Source organism: Coturnix japonica, chromosome 2, assembly GCF_001577835.2.
Source record: "Coturnix japonica isolate 7356 chromosome 2, Coturnix japonica 2.1, whole genome shotgun sequence".
Lineage (NCBI taxonomy): Eukaryota > Metazoa > Chordata > Aves > Galliformes > Phasianidae > Coturnix > Coturnix japonica.
The window spans coordinates 61,493,574-61,519,427 of NC_029517.1; the positions used below are offsets into that span (position 1 = coordinate 61,493,574).

At 40.2% G+C, this 25,854-nt stretch overlaps 1 protein-coding gene across 1 annotated transcript in view; it reads left to right on the forward strand.

Annotated features, from left to right (window-relative positions):
• GMDS (GDP-mannose 4,6-dehydratase) overlaps nt 1-25,854 on the forward strand; it is a 380,668-nt gene that overhangs the window by 273,663 nt on the left and 81,151 nt on the right. Inside the window, exon 8 of the mRNA XM_015854488.2 lies at nt 25,505-25,623. Coding sequence (XP_015709974.1) covers nt 25,505-25,623 — 119 coding nt within the window. The remainder of the gene's footprint in view (nt 1-25,504; nt 25,624-25,854) is intronic.

Sequence of the window (25,854 nt, forward strand, 5' to 3'; positions counted from 1 at the left end):
CATGGAGGCCTAGTGTAACTGAATCCAACAAAATTATTCCCTTACCTGTCATATAAATAGTCATCCTAGCAAAATGAGACCCATGGGGGCTTTTGCTGAGGTGTTGAGAAGGCCAGTCTAACTCGATCCTTTATTCTACTCTTTAAGGAATGCAGTACTGTTTTGGCACTCTATCAAAATAAAACAAAGTTCCATTTTTTAGCCTTCTCTTTTTTTTTCCCCTTTTTTTTCTTCTTTCCTTTTTTTTTTTTTCTTTTTTTTTCTTTTTTTTAAGCAAGCACCCCTGTGCTTACAAATGCTTCTTTGTGGCCTACTTTATTGAAATTTCCATTCAGCTCTTCCATCTGTTAGCTGTGTTTACCACTATTCCTGGGGAAAGAATTCTGCATTTCACCTTCATTTGGGGGTGTAAGGTCATAAAACTGTCTGGATTATTTCAGCTATATTTATACCTAAGTTAATATTACTTCTTTAACAGGTTTAAAGCTTTTAATTCCCCAGTTCATTATTCATGGTGAGAGAACTGAAGTGAATGAAGTTTTTGTTTTATAAAGGGGAAAGCTTTTGGCATTCAGAAAGTGTTCTGCAAATGTGGATTGTAACCTTCTTCACCCCAGCTCTTCGATTCCGATTAGACTCGTGTTTCACACCCTACCTCTGCTGCTCCAAATGCCATGTTTCAGTTAACTGGCTTCTGGGACCAGTTTGTGTGGTTATACACTGGGGTTATTTCTACAAATGTGGTTGTGGCTCCCATCTTGGTAACACTGGCAGAGTAGCAGGATGCCTTGACACGAGCTTGAAACAAGGCATGGACTGTAGAGCTCATGTTATCTGTATGGCCTTGATGTATTGGTATCTGCACCTCAGAACCTTTGGTATATCCCTGAAGATACATTTGATTGGTGGGGTGATCTTCCTGAGGTTGGACATGGCAAAGGAGGGAACCTCATTTCTTCCTGGCTGTGTCCAAACTGCGGCAATATGTGGTGCAATGCATGACCCATTTATTTGGATGTACATGTTCTAAAATTCAATGTATGCAAAGTGGAAAAGGTAAGGGGCAAAAAAAGCCTTGCTCCAATACAGGATTTCAATGTGTTTACACTTAGCTGCCTAGTCCCAGCCTTGCTCCCTGTCCCATCTGTTCTGGTTTGCTAGGAGGAGATAGTCAGCACCTTGAAACGCTGGCCTGGCTCCACTCCAGCAAGAAACTGGGAGTTGAAATGAGAACACAAATGCAATTTATTTTTCTTTGTTGAAATGTGCGCATTTTCCCAGTGGCAGCACGACTCAATAGCTGAAATAATGTTATTGAGAGAAGAGAGTGTAGTCCCAGTGCGAATACTCTGCACATAGGCCCTCATGCTTAAGCCAGCAAATGTCTGGATAATATTTAACTTGCCATTTCTTAAAAAGAAAAAAAAATAATAATATTTTGGGACTTTCTCTGCATGTCTTTTTAGGAAAACAATCACTTTGCATCTTTTACTGTGTTGCTTCATAGGAACTTACATTGTCTATTCCATCACTTTGAGCTCTTCATTTTTGTGATGTCCTTCCCCAGAGCCTCCAGTGTAGGCAATGCTTTGTTATCCATTAGGTGCAAAAGTCTGATGCAGGAGTAAGGGGAGGACTGACCCAACTCTGCAGCATCTGCAGACCAATGGAATGTGCAAGTGGCTGAGATGTTATATGTGCTATGGGAAGCACGGTGATGTCTGTGTTGTTTTAAAAAAAAGACTCAAGAAAATGGTGGAAGTCTGTATCGCACCTGCTCTCTGTCAAAGTCTATTTTTGTCCTAAGAAGCATTTATCTTAAATTTAACCCAAACTTGGGTTATTGGCTAGTTAAGAACAGCCTAAAGCCATAAAAAAGACTCGATCAGGAGAGTATCTCAGATGTAAAACTGTTTCGAAGTGAAAAGTGTGACCAATTATGAGCCAAAGCCAAAAATCTCAGAGTAACTAAATAACTTGAATAGAAATATGTTGTTTCTGTGTCTTCTTCTGTCTGAAGTATGACACTGCTGGCTTTTTGGTAATAGCAAGCTTGAGTCTGTTGTGGTGCTTGTTGAAATCAGTGCTGCAGTTTGCTGAGTCCCAAGTGTGAAAGCCACCATGAGGGGAAAAAGGTGGCCCTTCTTCTCCTCCCCATCTGCTCACACTAGAAGCAATAAGGTGAGGGGAAATTGGGCTAGCCCTGAAGTTGATGGTTTTATGCCAGAAACCATACATGCCAGATTTGGGGAGTATTTTAAAGCCTAGCCGTGTTCTCGATCTTTTCCGTGTTAAGGCTTATTAGTTTTTATTCTGTCTTACTTGTTTTCCAGGAATTGGAATATTGCAGACTTTCAGCAGTGTCCTCAGCACATGATTGTAGGTTCAGTCACTCAGTTGCTGTCTCCTCCTGTCTTGAGCATAGACTCCCAAGCCAGCTGCTGCTAATCTGTGTATACACGAGCACAAGTTGGTGTAATTTTTCTTTCATTATGATGCATATTTTGAAGGGTTAGTACAGGTTCATGTGGCATTACTGCCTCGGGAACAGACCAGTATGTTAGGGTCTGCAAGCTTTGGAGCTGCACTGCAACCTTATCCCTGAGCTGCTGACTAATTTGGAATGAGTCTTCACATTTTTCTTTCTCTTACTTTCCTCATCTATTAAGTAATACTTCTTGCGATATTTTGGGGTGTATTGGTGAAAGCATCGCAGAAATAGAGGCTGTTTTAATACTCCTTACTGCTGCTAGAGGTGAATATGAACTTATATTGAAAGAGGTGATGGCATTAGAAATGTTGGCTACAGGAACTGAGATTATTCCCAGTGTTTGGATACTAAATTGGTGAACACGTAAAAATTGAGATAGCCTTTCACAGTACTTAAGACAGTCTTTCTCTAACTGAAATATTTTACCTACTATAACATCTTTCAGTCTGAAATGTTTTTAAACAACGACACATGCTCCCAAGATGTAGTCTGTTCTTATTTAGCAGAAGCATATGGCAAGCTAGTGAAAGTTATGCTGTACATATACTAGGGTATTGGAGAGAAAAAGGCAGGCTTTTTTAGAATATGTATAAAGTTTTTCATATTATATGTGCAAAAACTGTCTCCCCTCATGCATTTCTGCAGTGGGGACCAAAAACCTGTGTATGCACCTCACACAAATAATAAACAAGTCATGTAGCTTCATTCACACCTTTCCTTACAGGGGGCTCGCATAGGCTTGCTGTCCAAGGCGCAGCAACACCTCTCGTAGCATTTCATCTTGCAAAAGTCAAGACCTTTCACTCTCTTCCCATGACTTAGCTGATATTTTCTGTGTTTGATATCAACTTGCTGCGGATCTTTAGACGTGCAGAACAGTAGCAGGATGGTTTGTAATGAAACACAGAAGCAGGGCAAGGAGGGCAGGTTACGCTCAGCAAGATGTGAGTAGCAAAGCCAGAAACTGAGGTAAAAGCCATGTGTCTCTTTGCTATAGATGCAGAGTAGCATGCACAAATCTTTTATTATTAAAAGAAGAAAAAGGAAAAAAGAAAGAAAGGGAAAAAAAAGAAACAACAGTAAATGAAAACATTGCTGCACGCACACACAACTCTTCCCTTGGGGAGAGGATGAGAGAGAATGAAGAAACCACAAATGAGGGAGGTTAGTCATGTTGTTTAATGAACTACTGGAAGCTTTTCAGATACTGTGGTGATGAAGGAAATGTACATAGAACAGTAGAATGTTCCCCAGCTGATACTATCTTGGAGTTCAAAAGAAGAAACACAGTAAAATAGCTCTCTGGTATATTATTAAAAGGTATCTTGAGCTTTCCTGCTTGACAGATACTTCTTGTTTTAAGTTACACATCTACTTCCATAATTTAAACCCAAGATAATGAAGTAATAATTGCTAGTGACTAGTTAACAAAATGCATTTATTCAAACCAATTGTTTTATGGCAGAGGCAGCCTGTTAGCAATGCACCTCTGGCAGTCAAGTCCTCAGAAGTGACACTGCTCTTTATTTATCTAGTTTCTATTTTGTAATTTTATTTCTGTAATTTCCCACTATTTCGTTCAACAAACAGTCACCTCGTTTAGCAAGCACACAACTGGAATCAAAATAGGCATTTTGCTTTCAGATCGTAAACCAGAAAATTGCTGTATTTACTCTTCTTCCTCTCATATGAGTAATGTAAGTTTATCTGTAATATGCATCAAGCTGACTACGCTAGTGGGAATAATGCGTGTAATCTCCAAAGTCATTTTCTTGTAACTTGCTGGTTTTTATGCTTAGATTGCCCATGGAGCTGCTTCAGTAACAGCTGCCCTCTAAAACCTGAGTGAAGCCTCAGCTGTATCTAAATCTAGCATATCTCTGCAAGGTGCCATCTAATGTAAGGAAAAGTAGGAAATTCTGACCAAAATCCTCCCTGCTAAGAACAAAAGTTCATGATCAGTGCTGTAGCTGGATGTCAGTACTGCAGACATAGTCTTCTTGAAGAGCCCATTGAGTGTCACTGGAGAATCATAGCATGAATTCCTTCCTTCTTTAGAGCTACTCTGAAATTTTGGAAAAGTTTTGATACCCAGACTTTGCTATTGCAACAGCATAATGTTTTTACATTGATATGTGTAATTAAAGATACGTATGAATCACATTTCCTGTTATGAAAAAATGTGGAAACTAAATGAAGTGTGAGCTGAAGTTTAAGACATGACAGTAGTATTACACAAGACTATCAATAGAGAGTGAAATACATGCAATGCAGTCAGAACTGTAGAGAAGACAGGGCTAAGTGTGGCTGTGGGAGTGGATGGTGGATTAGGGAACTACACACAGTGGATCCTGTGTACTCAAATGCCTGAGATATCCAACTCAGAGTTAGCTCAGATAAATCAGAGTCCCTTGGTGCCTATTTGTGACTCCAGTCAAGGCAGGTTCCTTAGATATTCAGTCCTTTATTTTGAAGAGTGGGTTGCTGAATTTATGTGAGCTCATCAGCTATGAAGCTAATCTTGAGGATAATCCAAGAAGCAAGAATTGCCATTTATTTGTGATTCATCTTTGTTTTCCAGTCCCACCTTCCCAATGCCAACTAGCCAGTTACTTAAGCCAGGTACTACTTGAGCAGATGCTGATCCCTCTTTTCTCATCACGAGTATGGTGAAATCTCCGAAGATTTCCAACAGTGAGGGGCTGACACAGAGCACTGCACCTCTCGTGACATATTCTTTAAGGTCTGATGCTAAACTCATTCTTTGGGTTCTCCCATCTTTCCCGCAACCTCAATTTATGACTTCTATGAATTGTATTATGCCTCCACTTGTGTGAACGTGATGTGTCTTTCAAGTGTATCTTAAAAGTGGAATTGAGTGTTCTGTCAGCAATTAATTTTAAGTAGGCAGTGTCTCTTAAAAAGGAAGGAAGAAATCAGAACTGGGATTTTTTTTAACCCACCTCTGGCTACTTTTACAGGACAAAAAGCGTTGTGTGTGATCTTTTTTCCCTTCCATTCTCCTGTTCAGAAATATATCCCAATTTAAACATTAGCAAAATCAAACATTAACACGAGAGTTAATGTTTTAAAATAATGACCTCCTGCCGGAAGTCTGTTGGTCCTGACATGCTGCCAACTACAAAATCTAAATGAATTTAGAAACCAGAAGAAAATAAACTTATCCTATTTTCATTCTCCACTAACATCTTTTGCACTATCTGAAAACTTGATCGCTGTGTTTTATGGTAGTGAGTTCTTCTTTCAGTAATGGGTTGCAGGTGCCATGTTTCTGCTAAACAATATTTAGGCTACTTAGTTTTATTGTTTGGTTTAATTTCTTGAGTGAGTGATTTCACCAGCTCATCAAAGTCTTTAGCTCCTTTTCTTGCAAATAATAGTGAAGGGAATTAAGACTACTCAGTATGAACTTTGGAGAGACATTAAGTTTTACAAACCCATTTAAAAGAGAAGTTAGCACCAAACCATTTAAAAAATATGCATGAGTCTATGAAGACACTAAAACACCATCCAAAAATGGCACAGCAAGTAATTGCAGTGATAACTTCCTAGGAATTAAAGAGTCACTCTTTGTTTTCTTAACAGCAGTGTAGATTGTAGCTTTCTGTCATCATCACACAGCATAGAAAGTGAATTTGAAGACCTGCGATAAAACGTGCTTGGGAATTAGCAGCAGATAGTTCCAAGGCCTCCATATCCAAGAGTTTGACCACCCCACAGACATGGATTAGATGATATTTGGCCTTCGGAGCAGAATTTGGACAGCCTACACTGTATCAGTGGTATACATAGCACAGCAGTGGGTTGTCTTATTCTGGAGAACACTTTATAATGATGTAAGAGGTAATAAGCAGGATTATGAATGCAACTGGGAGACATTACTCTGAATTTTAATTTTGGGTTTACTTGGCCTTTGGCACATGATTTCATTTCCCATAGACAATCTAAACTTACCATAAAGATTACCATGGGACCTGGATGCATTCACTGATGTTCACTGATGTAGGGTGTGGCAATTTCCTGTCTGTCTGATTTGAAATTACAATTAGTATCTGCTTCTTTTATGGAGATTGCTTCACTGGTCATTCTTTATAAAAGAAAATTGTTAGGAAGACCTAATACAGTATGTACTTAGGAAAATTAGCACTGAACCATTTAAAGTTTATGCATAGAACCATAAAAACACCATCCCAGAATGTAACAAGTAATTGCATAAGAAACATATGATTATTATCTACAACAGTCTTTGTCTGCCCTCCCAGGACTAATTCACAAGGAAAAGAGTTTGTTTTCTGTGGTTTGAACAGCTATTTATTGGGCTTAAGATAAGTGTGAGAGTTTGGTTTTTTTTACAGTGGAGTTGGATAATATAAAATAGAGGAAAAAACATTTTCTATCTTATTTATCGGTGAAGTTGTAGGTCTTAAATAGCTAATGTATATAAAAATACAAAGTATTATTTCATATTGCGATGGTAATCAGAATAGGCTCTCTTCATTTTCATTCAGTGCTTCCTGTTTCAAAGCAGTGCACTTCAGAGGCCTCTCTTCAGGAAAGAACTTCAGTCTGGATGTAAATCTAATTAAAGTGAACAGATTTAAACTCCTCCGAGCAACAAGCGTGTACTTATTTAAGTCTTTTACTTAATTGTGGCAGAGAAAGAGTATGTTTAAAATTAAGCGCCTGCACAGCTTTTTTGATGAACTGGAGTTTTATCTTAGAGCATCAAACCTACTATGGAAAATTCATAAAGCGAGGATTGCCTCCTAATTATTATGCTCATTTCAGCAAGCACTATAATCATAAGAACAAATTTGCATAGTATTTACCAAGAGGCAGAACATCTCTATACTTCTAATGGCATGGAGCTGCAAACTGAATGCACGCAGGCAACATCGAAAGAAATATGCTCATGTTCCTATGTTGTGTAATTGCTACGGAAGGATGATGGCAGGATGCTGTTCAGTGGACCAGCAGAACGAACTTACCATCCAAACAACTACAAATACTTTACATTCACAGTGTTGATGTATGGTTAAGTATTATATAGCTTCTACTCACAGAAATTTTCAAAGGGATTTTGGTAAATGTCACAGAGTGATATAAAATAAAAGATGGACCAGCTTTATGTCCCCATGAGAACTGGTCATAATATTGGATGTTCCTTTTGTGTCTAACTGCCTGCCTGATAGCCCACAGGAATCTGTCCGGATCAGCATGTGTTTATGCTTCACTGCATCTTTCCTCTTCCTCGGTACCATTCCCAAATCAGAGTCATTACTGAAGATGCATTACAAAAGGGGTATGTTGGGATTGTACCAGGAAAGTGCATTCCTTTAGCAACCTGTGAATGTGGACATTTTTTACTTCCATTATGAGATGAAATGTCTTGGCATTCATACAAAGAATTTATGTTCCACTTGAGTAGCAGTGCCTGCTGGTGAGATCAGCACTGATCCAAGACAAGTGCCTTGATGACAGCTTATTTGGGATTTTGGCAGATAGTTATTCTCTCCTTGTGGTTGAAAAATACTGTAGGCTCCCGTTGTCCAGCCGAGCAGCCACAGACACAGCCATGAGTGCAAGCTTTCCTTTTTTCATGTCCTTGATCAAACTAACTTCTATATGGCAATCTGCTTAGTAAAGCAACAGACTGAGTGCCCACCCTGTGTTATGTTTGGGTCTACACAATTGATACGCTGTCCCGCTTTGAATTAGGGCACGCAAACAAATTGCATGAGCTGCAGTGCTACAGCAGCAGCAGGTTTCCTGGTTTTAACCCTTGCTCTTGGCAGGAAGCAATTTGCTCTCACTGTGGCCCTCCTCTGCTAGCTAGTGCCCTACCCCCAGCCCCTGCCAGGCTGGTTTCTCTGGGGCATGGAGCTGCATTATCCAGAGGACTGGCAGGGGCAAAGTGTTTCCCCACCAGCATCCTTTGCATTAGTCTTGGTAGGACAGAGAAGCTGGTGGGCTGCGGTTATCCTTTGCCAAATTTTGATTGCATTGATCAGGAGTACAGGAACATAGAAACATGTGCAGGTGAATTGCATATGCCTCCTTATAGCAGTAAACAAGACTGAAAGTTGAGTGAGTTATATCTGTTTTACACCAAATATATAACAGGAGGTGAGATGTTTTCTAGTGGGAGGTGCACGGTTTGAGGCCATTTATCATCTTGTTTTCAAAACAGGGATACTCAAAGCTGATGGCATGGAAAGTCTTAAATCTGACATGATAATAAACTAGCAGGTTACTTCTTCCAGATAGTGAAGAACAGGTTATTTATCACAACTTCCAGTCTTAAGTGTGACCTGTGGGTGAGTTGGTTCTTAGTGGCTACTGTCTTCATTTCCATATTAGTGCTATTGGGATGCTGCTAAACAGGGCACATTAGCCTTTGTAAATTTACCAATTAACAACAGGAGTTTCCCATAGCACGTTTTCAGTTGTTGAGCCCTATGTTTTCTGTATATATCATTTAACAGGATAACTATAAAATGCTTGAATCATGTAACTGGCACAGGCTTCCTTTTGAAGATGAGCAACACGTGCCTGTATTTTATGGCCACATTACTACCATTATTGTTATTGTTACTGCTCCTACTACCGCTATCCCTACTACTATTAGGAATGTTGTGGTTAGCCTAGATTTTAATTTACTGAATAAATCATTCATTCTGTGGTTTTGATCAAGACTTTTTGCACAGTTAGTTAGGATATCAGTGTTTTTTTGCCACCAATGCAGATAATGGCCTTAACTCTACTTTCAGTTACAGCAGTGCAAATCTGGAGTAATTGAATTGCCAATGTAACAGTGCCAGTGAAAGAGCAAATTTAGTGGTGCATGTTTGCCATTGTCCTTTAAAATTAGTTTATTTGCTTCTAAGCACTTCCATTTACTGATGATGTGTCATTTTAGCAACCGTAACTGCACTCTGAAACTGTTTTTTTCTGTTGCTTTTCTAGGGATTTCCCAAAGTCTGGAGGAGTGTTTTGTTTTTCTTTAAGAAAATGAAACGCAGTTTTAAAGCTGGGTCAGATGCCAGAGAATGTTCTCCTCCTCTCCTCCCCATCCCTTTTCTTTTGCCTTTTGCTTTGCTCTTGCTCCGTATCAGCTCTTGTATTTAACTACAGAGCCTGAACTTCCTCATTAAGGACCAGAGTTTGGTGAAGCTTATTGTCTTGCTTCTGGCCAGAGCACTTCAGTTTTCCAGTAATCCCATTTGGTCTTCATTGTATTCTCCAAATTATTTGCAAAAGCAGGGCCTGTGTTTGACTCACCTAGATGTTTTGGTTGGGGGAAAAAAGCAGCAGAAGAGCAGGCACACTTAGTGGTGAAGTTAGTTACGCATGTAAGTTATCATGGCTGTGTTATGTGTTATCATAACTGCTGTGCTCAGCTGAGCCAGGACAACCGACTTTGTGTGCTATTAGCCCATCACAAATGCAAAGTCAAATGCTTTCACTAAAGCTCTCTAGCATGGTCTTGCATGATACTTTTTAGACCAGCTTCACAATAGGCAAACCAAAAAATCCAAATTGACCAGCTGCTGTGATTCAGAAACACGTGGCATCTCCATGTGGTAAAATCAGCATGCCTGTATTTCCCTCACAGATTTCTGCCTGAGACCCCTAAGTTTAAATGTGTGTATATAAGGTGTTCAGGATAAGAATGTCAGCTGTGCTCTGGTTTCCCTGATTTTCTCACACCTTAAATCTTAAAAAACAAAAATGTTTCTTAGCCCATCCGGTTGATTTGCTTCCTATTCTTTTAATGTGCTCATTTTCTAAAAGGTAGAGGGAATAAGTTGTTGCTGAACTCCATTGCGGTAACTGGCTGGGAGACTTTCAGAGATACCTTTACCATTAGCACTGGAAAAGTCAGCAATTTCCATTAGTGTGGTATTTTTCTTTACATACAAGAGATACATTTGTTTCACATCTGCCAAGTTTCATTTCTTTTTTTTCAGAAGATTAAATATTTTTTTAATAAGTTTAAATTCAAAGAGCAAGAATGTTGATGTGCCAAACAACAAAGTGTTTCAAAAGGCTGAAGCAGAAATTGTATCTTCAAGTTATTTCTTACTTGCTTAATACAACAGTTATGTTGTTTTTATTTCGTACGGTCAACTGGAAAGGAAATTGGTGACTTTTCTATCCGTTCTAACAGCAAACAAACTCTTTGATATTTCTGAAACTCTTCTTTTCCTCCTCCGTTTGTACAGTTTGGGGCTAAAGGGTGTAAAAAAAGGCAGAGTGAACTGGCTGAAGGGCTTCTTCCAGAAGGAGCTACTACAGTCCATCAGCAGTTCCCCTGCTGAGCTGGCAGCTGCTTCCACAAGTTCAGAGGGGTCACCATGCTTTCTTTCCTGTTGCTCCTCCAGGCATTGAATTGTGGGGGAGCTAGGAAAAAAGGCATCTTCCTTTCTTGTCCTGTGACAAAATCCTTTCTCACATGTAAGTCTGTCCTGATAAGGCGTATAAAAGCTTGGATATGATGAAAATAATTGAGGTTTATGTTGCAGCTTTACCCAGAAATATCTGAAAGTATATTACAGACTGACAGACATCATATGTGGGTATACGTATGGTAACTGAGGATGGATGAGTATTGTGTGTGTGTTCTTCCACGCATGCTGCATTTGAAAATTCAAGGAATTTCTTCACCACTGACTTGTTTCTTTCCCAAGAGACAAAGCATATTGTTTGGTAAATACTTCAAGATATGATTAATCATAATTTATTACAATAAGCATCAGTGTATCCTCTCAAAGCCTGGGGAGGAGAAGGCAGGTTTTTAAGGAAAATGTAGGTCTCCTCCTTATGGTTCTCATTCAAATATTTGAAGTTTGCATGATTGTTTTTTGGACGCAAGTAGAAGTTGCTATCTCTTGTTTTGGTACTAAAGAGAGGCAAGAATCTTATTTAGCAATCATCTCTTGCCAGCTTATCATGCAGTTCTCATGCATGTTTTTTCCTAATTATTCACCTACCAGACTGTAGCAGCTCTGAAATGTTTATATATAAAGTCTGGTGCTTGAAAGACAGTAACTTATATTTTAAATTTCCTTCTCTGTTTTGTTTTTTTTCCCTCTAAGTACATAAACTTTTCAAAATACGTAAACTTGCATGCAGTGCCAAATGTGCCCTTCCAAAATATAATAATAGGGATCTAATTGCACCAGTTTCCCAAGGGGCATAAAAGTAGAAAAGCAGAGCCTGCATGGAAAACACCCTTTTTTTCGCCTTTGGCCGTGGCAGGCTCCTGCAACACAAATGAAATTCCATCTTCATACGAGTCTATGGCAAAGATTTGAGTGGCTCCAGGGGGGCAGGATTTGGGCTCACATGTCTGATTTCAGGGTATGATTTTGGTGACAAAATAGGCTTTGGGGAGGGGTAGGGAGTATTTGCTGTGGAAGGAAGGGCTGATTTTCATGCGTTTTCTCTGGTGTCTCTCCTGTGCAGAAATAACTCCCTCCTTTGGTCTATCAATTCTTCTTTCTAAGGTAGACTACAAAGGCACCTGCTGAACAGACGCTTCTCAAAAAGCTCAAGGGAAAGACTGTGTTGATTGTGTACCGCGTGTGTACAAGTTCTGTGGCAGCCGTGTAAGGAACAGTCGTTCTGTGAAAAGCAGACATTCAGGACAGGAGCAAGAAATCTAGGAGACCCTGTTGATGCCCCAAGCTCATTGGCTTGTCCTTACCATGAACTGTGCAAACTTTTGTGCCTTTTTCCTTTACTTCTTGCCTTCTCAGAAGGAGAAATATTTCTTCCAAAATATCCAAAACATGCTGTTATGCTGGATTGGCTTATCAAAAGCATTTAATAAATGAAGATTGTGCATTTTAATTCAGGTTTATAGGGATGTTTGTCATTCACAGTGCATTGCTAGGTGATCACCACTCATGACTAACAGTACATTTAATAATGTTTTGAAGCATGAATTTCTCTTTTGGAAAAGCTTGCCTATTCCAAAAGATCTGGCTCAGGCAATGAGTTTTCTCTGTACATTTTTTATTTCATCTTCTGTTTCCTTAGAGTCAGCTACTATAACCTCAGCCTGAGCAAAACGTTTCTCATCCTCTCCACATCCTGTTTGCATACAGAGCATCAAATCCTCATTTCAGAGATGTCTGGTGTGGCATGAGTTGCAAGTCTGTCTCTGGTGGAAGATGAGGTGGGATATTGCAGGGCGTGTTGAGCTATCTTTGTGTCTTACCCTGGCCTCAGGTTGCACTGGAGATGTGCTGTGTCAGAAGCGTATGCAGATCTCAGCATTCCTTCTCTCTCTAAATCTTTTTCCTTTGCATGTCCTGAGATAGTTTTTGCCCTCTCTCCAATGAGGGAACCTGAACAAAGCTTTCTGTAGAGAAGTCTAAAAAGATACGTTTGGAATTTAGTAGTATTTGCTTTGCTTATGAATGCTAAAGTTTCACTGCAGATTAGAGTTCGTATTTCCTGATTAAAAAGTGGGCATAAAAGCTGAAGTACATCAGAGTTTACTGTTCACTTAGTGCCCTACATAGTTACACATCCACAGGCAAAAAAGCTACTAATCAGACCTTTTAGAGCCGCCAAACCCACTTTTTGTCTTTATTATGAAACTAAGATTTGGTCAACTGAGGTCAAGTTGTGCACTTAACACAGCTTCCATTATAGTCAGTGAACTCTGTAACAGAGAGTAAAGTCAAAATATAAACAGAGAACATTTCTGCAGCAGCTCTGGGCTGGGATTAACTTGGATCACCTAGTCTTCTGCTTTTAATGAAATTCTCTCCCTTATATTTTCTTGTTTGGAAGAGAGTCCAAAGTTATCTCATGCTAATTTAGTTAGGCAGTGCCCTCCAGGGATGTCACAGGCCTCTGTGACCTCTCCAGAGAGACTCAGTAAAGGGATGAGGAGAATTAAACATTCCTGAGAAATTGCAAAGCAGCAGCCCCCAGAGATTTTGCATAGAAACTAGCTCCAGACTAGCTGCCAGAGACCCAAGTCACCTTTTCAGCACTTCCTTGACATGTCTCCACTAGTCCCATCTGGCTTGATTCAGGGGGTCAGCATGGGGACTGAGGAGAGGTGGCAGCTAGAAAGAGCAGGGTTTGAGGGAGGTCTGACTGCGGCGGTCCTGAGCTTTAGATGTGCCTGTGGGACATGCAGCAAGCTGGTTTTATTTCCTTCTTTCCTGGTTCCTTTGAGTTCTTTTGTCTTTTTCTTTGTGCTGGAAAGAGGAAGTGTGCTAAATGACAAGGTTTAATAAGAAGTTTAGTAATTATTTCACCATTTGATGCGATGGTTTGTTTCTTGCCTGGGTTTACGACCACCTCTTGGGTCCGATTCAGAAAACACTGCGATCTCAGAAAGCTGCTTATATTACTGTAGTGTGGTCCTGATTTTCCTCTCTTGTGCATCTACTGCCAGGCTGTAAGAGTCACATGAAATGACTCTCCTGTGAAGTCAGGATCAGACGGAGTTGGCAGAACGAAGCTCCTTTCTATGGGAAAAGAGCCAAAGGACTTATTTTCAGGTTTCCCTCAATTATTGTGCAATGGGGAAAAAAGGTGAATTTGATGAAGGTTAGGCAAGACAGAAAAAAAACAGAATGGAACCACTGTAACTTGCTTGTTAGCATTATGATCTCCTGAGTAGTTATCTCACTTCTCTTACATCACAAGTGAAATGTGCAGTATCTGAAGAAATGGCTATTTAATTGAGTTGTAGAACTTGCAATCCAACAGTCATTTCTGCATGTTCTCATCCATAGGTTTCTTTACCCCTTTATTTTGCTCCTTAATTAGTCTGAATCTAATCAGCATTAAGGAATAATGTTTTGATTTCCACTTCTAGAAGGAAAAATAATTTTATTTTTTATAAAAGAATGGATAAAGGCATCTAATTAATTAACAAATAATGCATTTCATCATAAAATGCCTGTGTTGCCCTTAACTTTCTTACAGCACTCTGGTCACATAAATATCACCACTCCAGCTTTACAGACAGCAAAATTTAGGACATAAGGTTGAATGCTTTAATCAGAGCTACAAAGACAACCATTGTCCCTGCTGAGGTTAGGGCTACAGATAGTCTTGTTCATCATTCACTTTGACCAAACCAAAACTAAGAAACAGGCTGGACCTAGAGCTGGACCCGTGAAGTACAGCTATTAAAATATAAATATGTTCAGAGCAGAAAATGGTGTTCATTTTCTGCCCCAGCTTGAAATACCTTTCAGCAGTGGAGCTATAAATCTTTGAAACGAGGGGAAAAGAAAGAGTGGAGACTTGCGCATGGAAACAGGCACATAACGGATGATAATGTCGTTGTGGCGATAAATCTGTTTTGTTCTGTAATGACTCATGCCTGTGCCACTGTTATTTGCCCAAGAACAGACTTCTGGCCTCGCCAAGTCACTTGTGGGAATGTTGTTTCTGGTGTCTGGCCCACAGAGGCTATTGGAGCCCTAGCAGCATACCTAGCAAGGAGCCTCCTTCATACCCACTGAGGAGGGAGGGTCCTTGCTCTGTCTGGATGCGATAGGAGTGATGACTTCTGACATGCCTCTAGAGCAGATTTATTGCAAGCGAAAGCCGAAGTGTGATAATGCTACTGGGGTATTCTGTAATAATATGGTAAAACACTTGTCAGCACTTCATCTCAGGCAGTGAAAGTCAATTGTATATGCTACACAGAGACAGATAAAAAACATAAGTATACTTAAAACTTCATATGGTTTGCATTTTTAGTAACAGCTCTCCTGACTCTCATATAAGACAGGTTTTAATTTTGTTTTGGGTAAGTGGATGTGCTTACAGTCTCACACCCACAATTCCATGGCTTTAAATAGAATCGCTCCCAGGGTGCATGAAAGAACACATGCTGTTATGTGAAGGATTTATCCAGGATGCCAAAACTGTATTTATTGCTGGGAACAAACTGAATAAAATTTTCTGTTCCATTTTGACACTAGCCCACGGAGAGCAGCCGTATCTCCAGTTTTAATGCAGACCCTTCCCATTGCCTGACTCAGGATTCAATGTGATTAACAGCCATTGCAGAAGCAGCAATTACTAATAATGGTGGAATTAGAGCGACCCGAACAAGCCGAGGGAATCCGGTCAGTGTGAAGTGCCCAGCAAATGTATCTCGAGCACGCTGTAACAAAAACTTCCCGTTGTCTTTCGACATCTGCACTGCACAGCCAGACGTCTAAAATACATTCCTTGCTTTCTGAGATCATTTTACCACTGACATTTTCTAGCACAAATTCCCATGCCCCAGTCTGAGATGGCACAGGCTATCAGCCAGGGTCCAACCCACAGCCCCACGCAGTACCACTGCCACCATGGCCACAGATCTGAGAGATGCGTTCCTGTGTCCAAGCCTGGGGTAAAAACCACCAGGCTCTTTGCATAAGCTGCAGTATCACACAGTGGTGGGTTTGGGTACTCTTGGCCTAAAATTGAACTTGTGACATGAGGTAGAAATGAAAAGAAATCCCTCTGTATTGCATTATTATATCCCTGAGGCATCAAGGTTGTGCTCTTGTCTCTGTGCTGGAGAATTCAGCATCAAATTCCAAAGTGTCATCACCTGTTCTGGTAAGGGAGAAGGAAACTTCCACAGAATCAGAAGTGAGACTACTTCAGCATCTTAATGCTTTCTGAGGTTTATTCTCTGCTTTTCATAGTTAATGAAATACCACCGGATTTGTATTTTTACCTTTGCCATGTATTTAACCATGACTTAAATGTGAAAAACTTCAAGCGAACTGTTTTAGAATATTATTCGGAAGTGCATCATCATTAGGATGCTGATAGCAGTCAGAGGAGAAAATGCCTTAGTGCTCAATAGCATGACATTGGAGTTCTGGAAATATGGAGGAAATAGAGATTATGAGAGAGGATTTGGGTTTGCCTATCTCCCTGTATTTCTTTAACTAAACAAACAAGCAAAAAGCCTGCATACACTTTATCGCAGCGCTCTTGTTTTGTTACCTATACTACCATGAAGGCTTGCTCTTCTTCCTTCCCAATTGCACCCTCAAATATGTATAAACACTATGAAGTGCTGATTTATTATCTCTAATCCTATCTGCCTGTGCTCTGGCAGCTGCCTGAGGCTCTCAGTGCTTTCCTACAGCAATACGAGCAGTTTAACCCTGCCAGGGCCCACTCCTGATAGGCACCAGGCAGATCCCTGCAGGCCCCCACACCTCAAGCACACATGCCAGCAAGCAGAGGGAGCGCTCCTCGCCAATGAGAGGAAGGGAAATGGAGTTTGGGAGAGAAAATCTCATTGCCAAAATCACACTGCAGATCAACAGCGTCTTTGAGTGTGCTGGGATTGGTAGCACTTTGAACCGTAGGTTGTGCAGCTCCTCTGACCTCCTTTCAAAGAAAGCGCCTCAGCTTGTGCTTAGCTGTAGGTGTCTGTGCACTCCAGGAAGGCAACAGAAGGCAAACAGGTGTCAGAAGCATGACCTGAGATCTTTTTATAGTCAAATATTGCACTGTAAACATATTGTGATCGATATCTACCCTGCGATCACTATTTTGGGGCTGATCATTTTGCTACAGTAAACATGCTGGCGCTTGACTTGAAAGCCTCGTCTGTTTTCTTGCGGTTAGATCATGGCCCCAACCAGGATCCTGGCATGGATCCCTAAGGCTGCTCTACCCTCACCACAACCCGGGTACAACCCTTTACTTTAGCGGTGAGTAATCCTGTCAAATGGGAGTGCTGCTTTGTAAAGAGGCATTTTGTCTTTCATTCATATAAAAATAGCAGGGAAAATTAATTCTGGAAGGAAAAAAAGGAGGGGGAAGTGGGTCAAATATCTTTCAGAATTGTCTGCTAGGTGGAGCCTGGGAAACGTGTACTCGCTCTGTCATTTTGTCTAGGTAACACAAGCTTGAGTGCTTCTAACTCACATGTACTTTTAGATTTTTCTCTGTTTAGCTTTGAGTTCCTTTCCTTTTTTGAGTCGACAGGATTTAAAGCACCCCTCCCTTCGTTAGCAATTGTGACGATATCCCCCAAAATTAAAATGAAAGAAACAGAGCATGTATGCATCCTTTCTGTATCTTTTCATTTAAATTGCTTTGTGTCACGCGTGTCACTTTCAATTTAACCGTTTGAAGAATAAACAAACCATTGTGGACCTAAAAAATCTGTTCAAAATTTTTTGGCAGGAGGAAAAAGCGATATTAATTTTCATTGTTGGTGAGGTTTCCCAACAAACAGTTTTGCTGTTTCTTTTTGCTTCTAGCTAGCAACTAAAGATCGGCTCTAAAACTGTATACAAAGACTTCCATGTACCTAAAGGACAATATTTTGACACTGAGTGACATGAGCAAGGAAAAAAAGTGAGGAAAAAAAAAAAAGAGAGAGGAGAAAAAAAACAAAGGACGGCGTAGTTTTTGGTAACACAATGAGATCTTTGTATTCAGCTGTTCACCTGAAGTGCATATGGGAGACATCGTGCTGTGCTAGCAGAGCAGGCTGACCTTTAAAGTTTATCTGAGTTATAATTCTTGTGGTTTTTATTAATAAAACTGCCTGCAAAAGTTTCATAAGGCCTCACTGATTTCTGTATAACAATTGGGCTATCTGCTTACAAGAGAAAAGTTAGACAGTATTTCCTAGTATTTCCTACAGATGTGAGGGCTTTTGTTTCAGAAGACATTGATATTGTTTTCATTCAAGATGCTCCACAAAGATTATCAGGTGTTTTATTATCTTAGTAACTTTATAATTGTTGTATTATTATCTTTAGACATATCAGCCATACCCTTTTAACTTGAAAGAAAGAAATGGTGGAACCGAACACAGTTCAGCTCAGAACGGGTTCACATCGGCAGCCAATCTGTACAAGTTGGCTCAATCAGCAAGCAGGCTTCAGACCATTGCTGGACCAATTTATCGCCTGCGACTTCTAACGTCTATGAGAAAGTTTATAAAATGAGTTGTGATATATTATCTCTGTAACTATAGCCTAGGGGTTTTCCCAATGTGTATAGCGGTAAAAGCATTTGGGTTTTTTTGTTTGTTTGTTTGTTTGCTTGCTTATTTGTTTGATTACTCTCTTGAGATTTCTAATATAAATTTTTCACTTTTTTTTTAAAATCAAACGAGGCATTTTTGTTCTCAGAGGAAAATGTTTTTATCTTGAATCTGTTCTCATTTTGTACCTTTTAGATGTCGATGTAACTGTCTGTGTCTCTTCTCTGAATGAAAGCAGCTGCTGTGTCGTAAGCGCTCAGTGTCTCCTCTTGCTGACTTGAAAGGACAACACTGAGGGAAAGCTTTGTACACAGCAGTTGAAATCCTTGTGTTTAGCATTACTCACTTGAAGAGGCAGTATATCAACATGTATTTAAACTGATGAGACCTGATAGATACTTCAGCGGTGTTCAGAGGGGATTTTTCATGGATGGAGGCTCTCTGAGCAAGACATCTTGCCATCTTGCACTGAAGCTTTGATTATTAGTGATCTAAGAACACAGGATAATTGCTTATCAGGGAGAGGAAGAGTCATGCATCCTGCATCCCTAAACATCACTCTTGTTGCTATGATGGGCATCGACCCCAGCTGTGAACTTCACTTTATCTTTCAAATGCAAACTGTTAATCTTGTAGTAAGGTTCTTGTTTGTTGGGTGTGCACCATTATTTTTCTAACAAAACACAGAGAGTTGTATTTCAGGAAAAAAAGAGCATAGGAATACATTGATTGTGCATACTCCCATATCCCCGCTGCCACTGGCTTCTTGGGAGTATCAGCATGCCTGGCAGCACATCCTTGTGGTTTTCTTTGGCAGGAGTCTTCATGCCTTGCTTGCCTTATAATACTGTCAGAAACAAGTACTAAAGCAACAGTCATTACTTAGACTGAACTCCCATTGTGGTAGAGAGCAGGGAATCATGCCCAATGGTTTTGCGTTGGCTTTCAGGCAGAAGCTTTTCACTTTGCTCTCACCAGAAGAGCTTTTTTCGCTGCACTCGAGCTTCGTAACTGCTTTTCAGCCATGTGTGCTATGCCCCTATTGTGTGCCAAATATGTGTAAGGATACTTTTTTTCCAGCATGTTGAGTATTATGCACACGTATCGCCGTCTCTTTGTATAATCTCCTTATATAACATGCTCTCATGCCTACCAGGTACACCCAGTACACACCTACCCTTTTAACAGTTGCAGAATTCAATCAGTTGAGGGTGAGTCATCCAGCATAGCACTTCTTCCTTCCCCACCCTTCCAAAAGTAAATAAATAGATAAACTGGAAGTCAGTGAGGGTTCAGAGCCCTGAGTTAGTGTCCCCAGTCTGACTTTTCCAAGGCACAGACATCAATTGTGGTCATTTTTGTAGCAGCTTGAGAAACCACAGTCAGCTGGACTGTGTTAGGAGGAGCTGGGCGATGCCATCTGGGACTACTTCACATCCAGGCAGGCAGGAAGTGTGTGGGTACGACATCTCCCCATGTCACACTGCACAGAACATGCTGAGCAGCTTCTTTCCTTGCCAGAGCAATTGAGTTGGGACAATGCAGAGAGAGAGAGGTGATAAAATAGCCTTGTCCCTTGTGGCACAGAGGGAGTAGTCCCTCATGATGCATGCAGGAACAGCAGTTGTGCCAGGCCTTTGTGCTCACCATATGGGGAGAAGGTTCTCCTTGCTGCCACATCCATCATGCTTTGGCCCAGACCGTGCAATTCTCCTTCTCAGTGGTGACCTCAGCAGGATAGCTAGGTTTGGGATCACTGGAGAGTACCATATCCATCCCACCAAATTCCTCAGCCCACTTCTAGACAATAGAGTATGGAATACTATAAAGGCAGAATTTCTATAAATGGTGATAATATACTCTTGGGTCTCTCTGGGTGGTAATGTTTTCTGACTTAGTCAGAAATTGCTCCTTAATTGTTGACAGCCTTGAAGTAACCCATGCCCTATGCAAGCGATAAGTAAGTAGGGCTAGACATTCGCCAGTGGCTGCTCCTTTGTCTCTGCTACACACAGACAATGCACCCTGCATCAGCCTGCAACAATCTATTCCATCTCCTAAAGTAAACGTTACTGACTTGGTTTGAGTTTTTGTACGTGTGTGAGAAATACAAGAAAGTCAGAAGGTTTCTGCATAATACTTAGAAGTATGTGTGAAGTATTTTTTTGACATTATAGGACTTGGAAAAAAATGCTGGGTAGCAGCACAAGGCAATAGTAATCGCACCAACAGGAATATTTTCCACTGATCACACTGTATGTCTCTGAATGGGTATCACATTCAGTCATATCTGTTTTGGATCTGCCATGATCTGGGATATTCTCAGCTTAACTCCTCTTGAAAAATCAACTTTTATTTCTAGAGCAGAAATCTTCAGTTGTACAAAGCCTTGGTGTTGGATTTGTATTTCTTTTTTCTCTTAAACAGGCAGATATCTAATTACTGATCCCTTTTTAACAATACACAGTAATAGAGCGGACTGTGAAAGAGAAGTATCAAATAAATAGAGTTAAACATAACCTCAACTAACAAGTCTTTGTTATCCATGGATGACAGCCCAGTTAATAAATGTTTTCTCACTGCAATGTTGGACTGGGAGTTAATGTTGAAACACGGCTTCAACATACTCCAGATGCTCAAGACAAGCAGACCCATCTCAACCATAAGGGCAGTGGCACGCACAGTATGTATGTATATGAGGGTTGCTTAGTCCGGACTGGGTTTCTCCCTTTGCTAGGCTGGGTGCAAATGCTGTGTAAGCTAAGAAATTTGGGCAGGAAGAAGACTGGTTTGTGTTTTGAATATATTACTTGAAAATGGTGCTTAACACTGGCAGGGGCTTGTATACAGAAAAGGAAAGAAGAAAAGATGAAAGAATAAAGGTTTTGGCAGAAGTTGTAGTTCAGGCATGCAGAATAGATACGCTAGTCCGCATAATCATAAAAGTGTGTCCACTTGTAAGACTTTCTACGTATCTCTGCAGTTGGCTTTCTGTCTTTAAATGTAAATGACATAGCATTGCCTTTAGACTTTGTGAGTCACTAGACCAGAGCCAAAAAGAGTTCAAATATGAAAAATATGTTTTGCTACATTTGCCATTAAAGGAAAAGCATCATTTTAAGTGATCCAAAGACTGAATTGTTTCCATCATAACTTTCTCCTTTTTTTCAGCATTTGCCCACATTTTCTTAACTGAATGAAGCTAAAAATTAAGTCCAGGGTGGCAACATTTCTTGACTTGCCATCAGCCTATCCAGAAAAGCCTTTACAGAGAAATACTGGAAAATCCATGATTTTCCATTTCTGCCCCACAAAAATTCCTAAAACATCCGACCTTGTGATGGTTAAAAGATAGCCAAGAGCCAAAGCTGGGCAGTGTTTTTATCCCAGTTCAGCCGTGTCATGGGTCATGTGGTTCAGCATGTGAACAGGAAGGTGAGAATGGGTGAACTTTTGCCTCAGTCGTGCAGTCCATCAGAGAATAAATGGACCAAATCACTCCACAGCTGTATAAGGAGGTGAACGGCTGAATACCTCTCACACAGAGTCCTTTGTGTTCTGGACATGATCTAGCATTATGATGGGACGCGCTAGGCTGAGGTTTTGTAGCAATTACTAACCCATTATCACGCTAGAACATGAGATCATTTATCTTCTAATTCAGAGTGTCACCTGTTCTTCATTTACCAGTCAATAACCATTAATTACTTTCAGTGGAAATTTAAACAAAGCTTTTCCCCTCTGTTAAAACCAGTAAGCCATTCAGTAATGACAAATAAACCTGGAGCTGTATCTCCCCCTTTCCTCCCATTCTCAGCCTGGAGTCTGGTACAATATGAACTCTTGGAGGAAATGCCTAGGAATTGATAGGTCAAGGGCCTTTATTAGTCTGATGGGGGGGGGGAGGAAAGCACATTCCTGGCACTTACTGTAGGGAAAATGTATAGCTACTGCTTGCACACAAGTTTCTCATTGGTTACACAGGCTCTACCTGTGGAAAATAAGAATTGAATGTAGAGTTTGATCAAAAATATTTCAATTTTCTAACTTGCCTTTGTGCAGACAAACTGTTCGTGCAGACCCATTCAAAGCAACAGCATTTGGTCACCTTCCTCAGAGCAAACAGAGCTATCGCTTACTTTGTGAATTTAAGCATGTTCGTTTCTTTCATACCTGATTTTGACTGAGGTAATTGTAAGTGCCAGCAGTTATGAGTGCCAGAAAAAATAAAAAGAACCAGCAGTGATAGATTCTCAATTAATCATTAATCTAAACATTCTTTCCTGGTAGGAAAATAAGCAAAAATTTCTTCTAGCAACTGTATCTGTATTTGATGGTTGCTAAGTTGGTCCTGCAGTTCAAGTTTTATTTCTAGGACAATGATTGCTTGCTCTTTGAAATGTAGACAAGAGTCGATACATCCAAGTGCATGAAACCTGGCAGGACCCACCGTCGAAGGCTGTTTTTTGGTTTCTGTTTTGTAGCTGTCTCCTTCAACACATTGCGTGTGTTTGAGTAAAAAGGGGCAAGGTTCCAACACTGTGTAGTACCACCAGACAAAATTAAGACTGAAGAACATCTCAGCCAAAGTGCCTGTACTAAAATTACATCCAGTGAATTACAGTACTAAGGTGTTTAAAAGCAGAAGTATAGACAAATGTTATCAAAAGTCCCACTCTGCTTTTCCTTAGACATATTAATACTGTTTTATGGAAGTGCACTGTAAATAGGAGATATTTGTGCCGCTATGGTATATTGGGTCCCACATGGCTTTTGAGGTGGGGGGATTTTTTCTTACTAATAAGTGATGTGAGGTTTGGTTGTTAAATCTCTGTCAATTGTGCCGTGTATATTCCCAGAAAAGAAAAAAAGAAAAAAAAAAGAAAAAGAAAAAAAAAAAGAGCAGATCTTAAATTCATTATGCACAGCAAACATCCCCTAAAGTCAGGAGGAGAACCACTATAAATGTATAAATGTTGACTCTGACTGACTGTCCTGGAAATCCTTATTCACCCAAACAGTGCCTTTGCATACAAGGAAGCTTCGTTGTTTTCCGGGCTGCTTAATATAAACTGGTCTGTGAAATCAGGAACTAGGCTAGCAGAACCAGAACTACCAATTATGTATTTAAAATATTCCTTTTGCCTTCCTATGATGTTGTTACCACCGTGAACCTTGCAAGTTTGTCCAGTCATGAAGAAACAGGCGTTGGCGATTTAGCACGACCTCTCAGATCAGCAGGGAAACCCCAGTGTTCCAAGAAAGCTAATGGGAGAGATACGAGTTAAGATGTCTCCTCCCCACAAGAGGAGTTTCATCAGCCAGTCGGGTATTTCTGCGTCATTGGCTAGGATGTTCAGCCCTGGAAAGGAAAAATAAAGTTGCTGCCATTGTCTTGCCCAGCAGGTCATATCCCTGAAGCACAATTAATGTCAAGGACTTACACAGCAGTTGCTCAAAACCCGGCCTGCCCTGCGCATTCAAAAAGCAGAAAGGTTCAAAAGGAACATGTTAATAAAATCTTGTCAAAACTTTGGAAGATGCATAAAATAATAACTGGAAAGAAAAATGACTTGCAAATAGAGCCGTTTAAGTGGAATGCGTTGCCTTGCTATGCTGGACACTTGATTTATCGAGGGGTGTGGGGGGGCAAAATTGAGTATTTCAGGTGGTATTTACAAAGAGAAACTGAGCTGTCCCAAAGCTTTTATTAATCTGATTTGCAGAGTATCCACTACCATCAAGGGACCTACTAAAGTTGTTTTCTTTAAAGCTGATGTGAAAAGGTCAGTGCAAATAGCATTGTGGATTACACTGTGAGAAGATGACAGTCCTTTTTACCATATGGAGAGAAAGTTGAATGATTTTGTTTTCCTCTTCTGGTTATTTATTAAATGAGGATCATGCCGTACAGGTATTCCCTTTTCCTTTCTAAAGGAAATGAAATGTTTAGATCATTTTGATTGATCTAAAGTAATAATTATTCTGTCCGCCTACAGCTCCTAGGCAGTAGTCTAATGGCTAGAGCAGTGTCAGAAAACTGAAGTGTACCTGTTGTGACACCTCAGACAAGCCACATGTGTCCCCATGTAGCACTTTTTCCATCTGCTTGCCTGCTTTCTTGTTGATTTAGCTGGCCATCTAAACAATGGTGCTCATCTGTTACTGTGTGTCTGTGGGAGAGGACTCTGAAAGACAGATGTGGGGAGTAAAGGTTCCCCTGAAAAATACCAAAATGTTGGTAAACCCATGAAACTGTGCTTCAAAACCCGTTGTGATCTTTGTCACTGCCCAAAGGGTTCTATGAATGAGAAGTGTTAATGGTTGTCTCACTGTTCTATCCGTATTTTTTTGTATTCTTCTGACAATTGAAAAATTTTCTGTTGCAGTTCTGTAATATGTTATATTCAACACATATTCGGCAGGAAAAACAGGCTAATTTGGTAAAATGCAGTGTTGAATATTCTTAGGTACTTTTCTAATTACTTATTTGTAATTAAAATTCCCATTTAGCCGAAACAAACAAGGCAGAAGAGCCAAAAGGGCTCCCGTTGTGATTCAGTGTTTGGCATAATTCTATGACAAACAGACAACAACGTTTTGAATGGAAACATAAAATGTTGTTCTCTTCCCCATATCTGTCTCAATGCATGCAGTGTTTTAAGTAAATGAATCCCTGCTCCTAAGTGCTAAAGCAAGCCTCGGAGTTCAAAAGTAAACATATTAAAGTCTCCCCTAAAGAAATCCCTGCTGTGAAACAAATTGAAAATCAAATATAGCATTGTTTTCTGTAATAAGAAACAATTGAACTCTTTTCAAAGTTGCGCTGAACTGGTTAATAGCCACCAAATTAGGAAAGTTCTAATTTCCCAAGCTAGGGGCATGCGTGTATGTGTTATCTGCAAATCAAAAATGCAGCAATATAATATCATGTACCAAAGAGGCCACTTACATTTGCACCAAATCTGTCTTTGTTTGTTTTCCCGTAGGCCATGTGGCTGATGCTGCAAACGGATGAGCCAGAGGACTTTGTCATAGCCACTGGGGAGGTCCATAGTGTCCGTGAATTTGTGGAGAAGTCATTTAAGCACATTGGAAAAACCATTGTGTAAGTATGAACATGAGATAGTAGCCACAGGCTGAACTTTTCAAGCTTTTTTTGCATCGGATGAGTTACAGAGCATTGTTTCTGTACACTTCTTTTTTCCCCTCTCACTTTCTACTTCTGTAAGATGAGAGTTTTGAGGCATAAACAGCTGCCACAGTGGGTATATCCAGTGCTGATCATGAGGAAAAACTGTAGGAGAATATATCTTCCTTTTTATTTCTGAATCTTCAC